At 40.8% G+C, this 11,006-nt stretch overlaps 1 protein-coding gene across 2 annotated transcripts in view; it reads left to right on the top strand.

The window, feature by feature from the left end:
• The first annotated feature begins 2,529 nt into the window (after window positions 1–2,529).
• Window positions 2,530–11,006, top strand: part of RTN1 (reticulon 1) — a 248,817-nt gene continuing 240,340 nt past the window's right edge. The window contains exon 1 of one of the 2 annotated variants that reach the window (XM_036843608.1): window positions 2,530–2,945. In XM_036843608.1, coding sequence (XP_036699503.1) covers window positions 2,705–2,945 — 241 coding nt within the window. In that variant the 5' untranslated portion in view covers window positions 2,530–2,704. The remainder of the gene's footprint in view (window positions 2,946–11,006) is intronic. The other variant, XM_036843607.1, reaches the window with a different exon arrangement.

Here is an 11,006-nt window from a genome sequence, read left to right as displayed (position 1 = left end):
ACAATAGCTTAAGACAAAACCTGACAGTTCTTTTGTCTCAACTATCCTTGCTATGACTCCTTTAAAAGTGCCAACTCCATTTTTCTTTGTCACAAAAGCATTTTAGAACAACTCATAACTTAGAGCAACTCTGCAAGCCCAGGAATCCCATTGTTAACTGTGTGTTATGCCCATACATCTTCATATTAGTCAAGCTTTGTCAGTTCACAGGGGTGCAAATGTATGTAAAATAAATGATAGTGATAGACATTGGTAATTTCAAACCATAGCATAAAGTTGAAAATTCCTTCACCCAAATAGATAATTATTTGTCCACATCCAGTAGTAGAACCTAATGAATAAAGATAGTTGTGAAAATTGCTAAAACTAAACAGTGTGAACACCTCTTTTCAGCAGAGCAAAATAGAATAATTTATCAAAGTGGAATTTCAATTAAATGGGAAATGGAAATGAAAATTTTCAATCAAAATGGAAAATTTCAATTTTCTCTAACAAGTAAAATCTAAATATACTTTAACTGGCTATTTCTTCCACACATTCTCAATTAGAGTATCGATCAGTATCTGATGAACCATGAAAAAGAATTGGAACCATATCCCAAAACTCCTTATCATTTTAGGTGTAAGGAAGTCATGAGGCTTGCATAGTTACTCCAGTTTTTTTAAATGATGACTTTCATTAGTGTTTTTCAGAGAAACACAATAACATTCTCCATATAATTCTGTATGTAATTCCCTTACCATAACAATTCTCAAATATTCAGTACCCATCGATAAGCACTTAGTGTTATATCATTAATTTTCTATATTCTTGGCATGTTGTCAGTAATGAAACTGTGAGAAATTTCCATCTGGTATTTCTGATATTCTAAACAATGGAGTTTAAAAAACTCAGAAATGCCCCTGATTATATGAAAGGATTAAGCTTAATGGAAAAAGAGCAATGTAATAGCTTTTCACCTTAAAGATTTCTTAAACAGGCTCATTTTTCCCATGGAAAGATTTTGAAAACCATGATGGTTCAGGGTAACCAATAATTGTTAATGTTGAAGGCGGTAACTTTAAAAAATAGCTTTATTCAGGTATAATTGACATACACTAAATTGCACATATTTACAATAAGTGATCTGATGGATTTTGACATATGTATACCCCTGTGAAGCTATCACCACAATCAAGCCAATGAAAATGTCCATCATAATTTTTGAAGATATCAATAATGTAAAATTTTGGTGATCATCATATCCCCAGGGGTATCTGGCCCTAGTAGGCCATATTTCTTGTCTATTGAGTGAACACATTTTCTCTAATTTATTGTCACTGAACAGAACAAAAGGTTGGGCAGAATTCAGGCTTTTAACTTTCAGCATTTTTGAGGAGCATCTGCATGGTGCTGAAGTTGGCCTTTGAATATATAAATTGACAGGTATGAAATCCTCAGCATGTTTATGGTGGCTTAGCAATCCCACAAAGCCTCACAGTAGCTTGCCTGATGCCCCACCTTCTCTAGAGAAGGAGCAGTGGATGGGCTTATTCCTCCACCTTGTGTGTTGGACTGTGTGTTATTTTTTTCCCCAACCACATCATTTCATAGACAATTTAGGAACCAATAAAGCACAAGTCTCGTTTGAAAAGATGTATCTAAATATAGGAATAATACATTATAAGCCAAGTCACTTCCCTCCTCTGAGTTTCTGTTTATCTGTCAAATATCTTCCATCTTATCAGAGAGAGCTGTAAAGGAAAATGGGTGGGTGGGGAAGCAGCAGCAAGCTTTCTGGAATGTCCAACTTCTCAAATAAAATAGACTGCACAGACAGCTTATAATTTGTATGGCTTTGGCTTAGGGTTTCTGAAAGGAAACGTAAGTTGTTTTTGTCCTGCCTATTGCTGTCTTATTCGCCCTCAGTGCTGGTAGGAATGAAGTCTGGTAAGCTTTTCTCGGAGGCTCTCCTGATAGCTCTTTCCTATACTCCACTATTTTAGGTTGTTTTGGAAACAGTTTATGGATGCAGCATTTAACCTCGGGGTTGCAGATTCCCTCGTCTCCATCTGTCAACAACCATTTTCACCCCTCCCCGCGAAGACCAGTCCCCTCCACAGATGATACTGGTCACCCTCAGAACTGTGGCCTTGAGGGCTCCAGCTTCCTTTCTTTGCCTCGGGTCCCAGGACACCAGTCGAGGTCTAACTTTATGAGTTGGGAGGGCAGCTTGCCTAATCAGTCACTCTTCAGCTGGGGGCTGTTTCTACCTGCTCATCCTCTCTGATTCTCCCCCAAATGAGAGGAAGATTCAAGTGGATGTGGCACATCCCCTAATGTAGGCCTGCAGAGCGGTGGCTGACGTGTACAAAGGAAGACCCGGACCAAGCAGGCCTTTTTCACCTGCGTAATGACAGGCTTGGGAGTAGCGAAGCGGCAGCGGCGGCGGCGCCGGGAATAGGAGGAGGAGCGCAGGCAGCGGCCGGGGCGGGGCCGGGAGGAAGTGGAGGGGGAGGAGGAGGAGCTGAAACGCGGAAAGCGGCAGGCAGCAGCTCGGCCGGAGTTGCAGCAGCTGCGGCGGCGGCGGCGCTGACACCGCAACCTCCCCAAGCCCTGAGTCCCGGCGGGGGCAGCAGCAGGGAGCGCCTGCCCGCCCGCCCGCCCAGTCACTGCACCTCGGCCCCGCCAAGCAGCCGTCGCTGCGCCCGGGGAACTGCCAGCTATGGCCGCGCCGCCCGATCCCAAAGAAGAGCTGCTGCCGCTGGCCAGTCCCGGGTCCCAGTGGTTCGGGGACCGGGGCGAGGGGGAGGAAGAAGCGGTGACGCCGAAAGGGGCCAAGCCCGAGCCGCAGGCGGGAGAGCCCGGACCTGGGCTGGGCTCCGGGGCCCGAGAAGCTGCGCCGCGGGAACTGGGCTCAGGCCCCGCCCGGCCGCCGCCCGTTGCCATGGAAACTGCATCCACAGGTAAGGCGGGCGGGCGCCGCTGCCCCGCAAATGGCGTCGGGGACTCGGGTCCCCCAACCGGTCCCCTTCTCTGCAGCTCGCCTATGCACCTACCTCGCGCTCTCTATCTTGAGCAACAACCTTAACCCCCCTTCGCCACAGGCGACTGTAAATATTATAGGACTGGTAGGGACAGAAATTTTATTTTTCCAAAGGCTCGGAAGAAAACAAAATACTATTCATCCTTTTATTTCATTATCATTATTTTTCCGGCTTTCAAAGTTGTTCTCAGAGGCAAACCGCAGCATCCTGGCTGCCGCCGCGCCTGTGTACAAGTTTTTTCCTTCTTGGAAGGGGCTGGGGGCCGTAAGGCCCGCTTGGCCAGTTGGGATGATATTCTGAGGCGTGTTTGTGCGCCCGGCGCGCGCCAGCGACAGGGGACGCTGACAACAAAGCGACGGGCGGGCCTGCTGCCCCTAGACCCTGCTCGATCCAGGGCAGAGACGTGACTTTAACTCTCCCTTCCCTCCAAGAATCGCCACACCCTACTCCTAGCCCCTTTCCCTTCACCTCCTCTATCTCCCCCTCCCCCCGCACACTAAACCGAAACGCCAAGGTGTGTCTAATTGCAGAGGGACAGCGTTGCCAGAAGGGTGGGAGTTGTGGCGGCTCCCGCCCAGAGCCCTTCTTTCCCAGCTCCCCGGATGCTCCCATCTCGAAGGGAGCTGTGAAACTTGCAGCCCTTTAGAGCGGCCGCTGGCTGAGGTGTTAGAGGGCTTGAGTGGCAGTGAGTGTTCAGGCACAGTTTACCATCAGTCTGAACCTGCCTGGTCCTTTGGAAATTGCCCTGGGTTCGCCCTCCTTTCGCCTGACTTCCCCTTCAGAACTGGAGCACGTGGGTGCTCAGCGGGGACCAGGGATCCTGAAGCATTCTGTCCGAAGGATGCCTGAGGCGAGCTTTGGGGAGGGGCTGCCGGCTTGGGTAGCTCTGTGTTTCCAGGGAGTGGGGTAGAGGGTGCTGTGTTGTGTTGTTCCCGGAGAAAGCTTTGCTGTGGTGGAATGAGAGTTGTGTAGTTTTGGAAATGTAGCTCTTGAAGGCTGGGTGCTGGGTGATTCTGCAGGAGGGGAAGGGGGGCGGGACTGGCATGCTTGTTCATGGCAGCTGATTTAGGGGAACCCCTTTCTTAAGCCATTGCCTCTCTTAAGGGTCGTGTGGAGTGTCTTAGGTAGTCCTTAGGTAGTCTTAATTCTTCTCTAGTACAAACGATTTGACCTGAGGAAAGGAGACTTAGGGAATGTGTCGAATAAAACATTATGAAGGGAAGAAAAAAAGTAAAGAAAGAAAAACGAGAGAAAGGAAAAGGAAAGAAAGACTCAAAAGCAGAAAACCCCATTTGTCATATTTTATTATGTGGAGGAGAGGAGGATTTAAGACTAAGAGAGATCTCAACTTCTTTATCTAAATGGAGAGAAAACAAAACTTTTTATAATTGCAAAAGAAGATGGCAGAAGCTAATAGACAAAGGAAGGTACACATTTCATTGGTTTACAATTACCATTCTTCGTTGAGAGTAGCTCATAGTACAGAACCTTTATCCACTGTCATCAAAGTAAATAATTTATAAACATTGCCCACCTCCTACTGGTGTCCCCAAGGTTAGGTGAACTAGGGAGAGGAAGCTAAGCGCCCCCTGTTCAGTAACATACTATCCACTAAAATGGTTGCTGTATACAAAATGCCTAGAACAACTGTGACAAAGTAGGCATTTGCAATTTTTAATATTATTATAGAAATATTTTACTTTGTTGAATATATTAGGGGTTTCCTATCCTAGGCAACAAATACACTAATAAAATCAAACATGATGCTAACTTTGGATGGGAGGAGAATGAAGGGAGGCAGAAGGAGCACATAGTTTGCATATTTATATAGAAATTTTTAAGTTTATTATTGCTGCTTGAAGGAATTTCTCATATAGTTGTTGGTTATTTAATGTTTTAAGTTTGTATGTTTCTTTTTTAGTAGACTGTATGGGCTGTTATAAGAGTCTCAGATGCCAGAAATGATATCTAAATAAATAACTAGATCTTGAAAAATTCAAATAAAATCTGGGCCAGCTTCCTTATCTGTTGTTTTGGCAGTTCTGTTGCAATAAGCAGAGTCAGCAGGTGCATCCTCAACTTAATCAGGGACAAAATCCAGAGGAAGCCTATTAAGCACATGGCTTTCCTTTTTTTAAAAGAATGGTGCTCTTTGGGACTCAAATCAAACTAAGAAGTAACTTAGACTTTGAGTGTGATGCACTGTAAACAGCTTTTGTTTCTTTCTCAAATGAAATTCTAAAATGTAAGACAGATATTGATGTTTTAAAAACTTTTTTCTGAAAAATACCACTAATCATGCCATCTGGACAGAAATTCTGTTATTTATTTTTATACATTGATGGTAATTAAAGTTCCTAAAGAAATATTTCCAAAAATATTTTTCCGTGATGTCCTGGAATGAGTATATGTTTAAACATCATTAAAGTTGCACTATAAAACTCCGTCAGTACTGTATTCTCTACCTGTACTCCATCAGTACAGATATTCTCATTGCTTCTGTCCCTTTTGTGGGATGGAAATGCCCTTAACAAAAAGTAACACTTTTTTCTAAAGCTACAGTTTTTCATGTCTAAAATTGATAATGGGCATGTGATATGATGTCTGTTGCCAAGGAAACATTTAATGCACTATATGTAGGCTACAACATGTTAGATTGTTAATCATGAAACAGTGCCATCATCTAACAACTTTATACAAAGAATGTGAAGAGCAACATTTTCGTTTTTTCATGATCAGTTATTTTATTCCTGGAAACTATTCAAAAGGAGCATACAATAACACAAGGATAGAAGAATCGCCCTTTGTTTAAAGGAAGAATTTAAAATAGAATATTTGAACAAAATGCAATGGTAAGAATTAACTCATTGGCCACTTTGGAAATTAACTCATTGACTGATTCATGCATGGAAGGCAAAATGAATAAGAGAACGGAGAATAGTCTGGAGAAAGCAGCCCAGTGTGATGATTTGCTTTAGTGATATTGACTTATAGATAGTTTGACTTAAATTTCTGGATGATTGCCAAGGGGGAGGGAAGTGAGAGGGGGAGAGAGAGGTATTTTTCCAATTTACTTGGACTACAGTGCTCATAAATTTATATTTTTCAAATGCTGAATGTGATACTCTATTGGAAAAAACTATTCTTAATCTATCATGATTTAAATACCTTTCAGAAATGCTTATATGTCCTGCATTTATTCTGTTTAATATAATAAATTGTACCATGCACATTACCAATCATCTTCTAAAATGCATGTAGAGACTGGATTAGCTGTCTTTTCTTGTGGATGTGCTTGATAGATGTGTATATTTTAAAAAATTTTTGAGTCATTCCCAGCAATCCTCTTCAGAAGGTGTAAATTTCAGTCTTCTGTTTTCTTTCATCTTTTAAGAAAGCTACAGTTCTATTGAAATGGGAAGGAACACTACACTAGCTTTTACAATATTTTACAGAACCTATAAGAAAAATAAGAGTTTCTAATGCAATTTATTTCTCTGGACATAGGCTCTGAATATAATCAATGACATTTCTGGCAGTAACTACAGTACTTATCCTTTCATATTGGGAATTCAAATTAGGTTAAATTAAAATTTAGAAACACTTACATACCCTAAAAATACATTGATAAATAAATTTTATCAGAGCTTTCAGCATAACTTGCTTTTCATGAACTCACTGTTCCAGGAAACCCATCCTACTCATTGTCCCTCAGGTACACCATAGACCTTCCTGCTCCCATCTCTTCTTTAGGCTGTTCATCTACTTCTGACTCTGAGGGTTTGCAGAAGAGTTGTGGATTATTTTGTTCATTATACTGTCTGTCTTGCATAGCCTGGGAGATAGACAAAACTTCCAAAAATTTTATGGAAAGTTTTTATTATCTGTAAAGTGAGAGACCATTGAGATTCAATTCAATTTAGTAAACATTTATTGAATGCCTCCTTTGTGTAAGGATCTGTGCTAAACACGGGTTTTGGTTTCCTAGAACATGTGCACCTTTCTGTTTCACATTAGTATTTAGTTAAACAGTTCTTTTATGTCATTTTTAATTTTCCTCATTCCCAAGTCATTGCTGGAAGATTGTTTAGAAGGGTATTATAATAATCTAACCACATGGGCACACAGTCATGAATTAGTTTTCTGAGGTCGACATAGGATAAATAAATACTAGCATAGCTTGCTCAAAGGACATAGCTGGGGGAAAACAAAATCTATCAATCTACCTAACTATCTATCTAGCTAATTCTTTCTTCTTCATAGAAGTAACTGTGGCTGAATAGTACTCAAAGATCCTTGTATTAGTTAGTAGTGCTTTTATTTTAAAGTTAAAGGTAGTTATCTCAGTGGTGACTAAGGGAGATTTGAAAAAAGGCACTGTAAAATATAGACGGCAGTGAAAATAAAAGACATATTTCAAGAGACTAATACATCCACACAGGAATGCTTTCCATGAAAGAATATGGTCAAAAGATGAAAGACAACCAGTTTTCTTTGTTTAAATAATATTTGAGGGCAAAAAGAGCAATGAGAAGAACATGAACTAGAGGGGCTCACTGCTTGTGGAAGATGCTCTAGTGAGAGTAATGAAAAAAAGGAGAGGGAAGAGTTTCTCAGTTCACATTTAACCCGTATTATTTAAAATGGACAGTGATCATTTGGAAATGTATAGGAATATTGAACCACTATGTTGTGTGACAGGAGCTAACATAGTATTGTAGGTCAGTTATACTTCCAAAACAAACAAGCAAACAAACTCATGGAAAAAGAGATCAGATTTGTGGTTACCAGAGGTGGGGGGGATGGGTGGAGGGGGAATTGGATGAAGGCAGTCAAAAGGTACAAACTTCCAGATGAGATAAACAAGTACTCAGGATGTAATGTACAACATAATTAATATAATTAACAGTGCTGTATGTTAAATATGAAAGTTGTTAAGAGAGTTTGAGTTCTCATCACAAGGAAAACATTTTTTTCTATTTTTTTAGTCTTATATCTATATGAGATAATGGAAGTTCACGAAAGTTGATCATTTAAAAATAAATAATTAAAATGGACAGTGATTCTTAAGCTGGGCAATCTAAAACATACGGAAGGAAAGACTGGAAGCCCAGGATAAGTAAACAGCAAGTAGACTACTGTGTCACTGCTCTGATAAGATTGGCTCTTCGGAGCCAACTACTTTGTATCTCATGGTATAGAATGAGTGTGGTGAGCAGTTTTGATGTCATTCCTAGTATTTCTTGAGAATAAGACAAATTTTAGAAAAGTTGAAATGGGGAATGATTTTCAGAAAAGGGAAAACAATGGATATTTAAAACTTACAAGCCAATATATTTGTTGATGAGTGCTGGTAGAATCTAAGAATGCATTATTATGCTGAATATTTATAAACCCTTAGAAAATAATAAACATGTTGATCACCAGCAATTCCCATTGGTTCACTAAAAAATTAATGCCCATAAAACATAATTTTCTCTTTTTCATATTCTGAATCACCAACATATGCACAGCGCTTACTATGCACAGGAACTCTAGAAAGTACTCAACTTACATTAGAAAGCACGCTTTTTAATTTTGCAAATGGCACAAAGTTTCAAAAGATGATTGATATGGTAGAGGGTAGCACTGCTGTTTAAAATTTTTGATTTTAATGTTAACTCAAAAGCAAATTCTTTTTATTAAAATAATTTTTTACTCTAATTAAAAAAATTCCTTGTTGGGGTAAGAAGCACATGCACGTGATATTAAAATTTAAAAGCTACAGAAGGGTGTACAGAGAAAAGGAAGTATTCACACTCAGTCTTTCAACCAGCCAGCTGTTATCCCTCTTCAGCAGCAACCATTGTTATCAAATTCAGCAATAGAGCATTATTTAATTCATTCATGATTATACTATTATTTATTGAACCCCTGCTCTATGCCAGGCATTGTTCTAAGCACTAAGGGTACGGTACAGAAAAGGACAGATAAAAGTTTATCTCCTATAAAATTATATATCCTACTGTGTGTGTGTGTGTCTAGGCAGGGAAGGAGAGAAGACAGAGGGGAGACAAAGAAGAAAAAATAAATGTCAAGGTATGATAAGTCCTAAGGAGAAAGTTAAAATAGAGCAGTAGAGTGTGAGAGATAGTCAAAAAAGTCCTCTTTGATAAGGTGGCATTAAAGCAAAGACTTGAAGAAAGTGACAGAGTAAGTCATGCAGATGCAGAAGATCATTTTAGGCAGAAGGAATAGTCTGTGCAAAGGCCCTGGGTGAAAGTACCCCCTGGAATGGCAGGGAGGTCACTGAAGTGGGGTGAACAAGGTGAAAATGGTAGGAGATGGGCTCAGAGTGCAGGGTGAGGGGTGATGGGCAGATTAGGTCCTATAGGCCATTTTAAGAGTTTTGGATATTACTCTGAGTTTGATGGGAGCCACTGGAGGGTTTACAGTAGGGGAGGAACATGTTTGGAGTTAAGTTTTAAATTAAGTTTAATGGATCACTCTGTACTGTGTTGAGAGTCTAAAATGGGGGAGGAGGGGAGGAATATGGAGCAAGAATGACCAACTAGGAAGCTATTGTAATAATGCAAACAAGAGATGATAGTGGCTTGCACTGGGGTGATACATTGGAGGAGGTGAAAAGTGCTTGGATTCTAGATATATTCTAAGTGTAAAGCTAACAGTGTATCCCTAATGGGTTTTGTACGGGTGTGAGAGAAAAGAGTTAAGGATGACACCATTTTATGGCCTGAGCAAATGCAAGAATGGAGTTGCTATTAGCTGGGATTGGGAAGACTTTGGGAGGGGCAGGTTTTGGGGAAAAGCCAGGAGTTTGGTTTTGCAAATGCTAACTCTGAAATGCTCATTAGATAGCCAAGCAGTGATGTCAAGCAGGTAGTGTAGAGGTCAGGGGTGGGGAATGGTCTGGTCTGGGTATGTAAATTTTGGAGTTGTTGGCATAGAGTTGAGATCACCAAGAGAGAGTGAGTTTTAACAGTGAAGAGGTCAAGGAGTCCTGGAATACCCAAATACTCAGTTTCAAGCAAAGGAAACTGAGTAAAAGTGGCTTAATGATGTAGAGGGAGAACTGAAAAAGTGGGATTCCAGAAGACAGAGAAATGTATGTTAAGAGGGATGGAATGATTGACTCTGTCAAATGCTGCTTGTAGGTTGGGTAAGATGAGGACTGAGAATCAGCCATTGGATTTGACAATGAGGAGGCCATGAATTTGATGAAGCTGTTTTATTGTGAAGTGTTGGGGGAAAACTTTGGTTGGAATGGGTTTTAGGGAAAATGAGAAAGGAGAAAATGAGAGACAATATTATAGACATAACTCTTTTGAAGGAAGAAACTAGAAAAATAGGAACGTAACTACCTGGAGAGTTGGGATCAAGAGAAGGGAAAGTTTTATTTAATTATTTTTTACTATGGGGGATATTAAAGTGTATTTGTAAGATGATACAAATGATTTAATAGGGGTGGAAAGATGGATGGTACAGGAGAGGGAGGGGGCATTTCCTGTACTATGTCCCTGAGCAGGTGAGGCGTAATGGATCAGGACACAATGGAGGGGTGATGTTAGATAGACGTAAGGACAGTTCACGGATATAACTGGAGGAAAGACAGAGAAGGGGGCACAGGTGCAGGGGTGGGGCTGAGGAGAGGTGGAAGTTCAATGAAATAGGAAGAAAGGTCAACAGCAGAGTGAAGGCAAGAGTGGAGTTGGAAGTTTGAGAGGAGGTGAGAAGGTATACAAGTTTTGTGTAGGAGATTGGGAGAGTGAAACGTCTAGGGGAAATGGTAGGAATTCTAAGCATCCCCAGTGCCCACTTGGAGTTGAAGGTCATGAGCTTAAAGCAAGACCAGTTATCATACATGTTGTCTTTTTTTCCCATCAGTGTTGATTTCAAGTAGGTGGACAGTTGGATTGGTTTTTGTTTTTTTCTGGTAAGTATGACAAGATGAGATGGGCAGTGGAGTTAAGGATGTGTGCA

This window comes from Balaenoptera musculus, chromosome 2, assembly GCF_009873245.2.
Source record: "Balaenoptera musculus isolate JJ_BM4_2016_0621 chromosome 2, mBalMus1.pri.v3, whole genome shotgun sequence".
Lineage (NCBI taxonomy): Eukaryota > Metazoa > Chordata > Mammalia > Artiodactyla > Balaenopteridae > Balaenoptera > Balaenoptera musculus.
The sequence above is the reverse complement of the archived record's forward strand: the minus strand, read 5'-3'. Positions and strand labels throughout refer to the sequence as shown.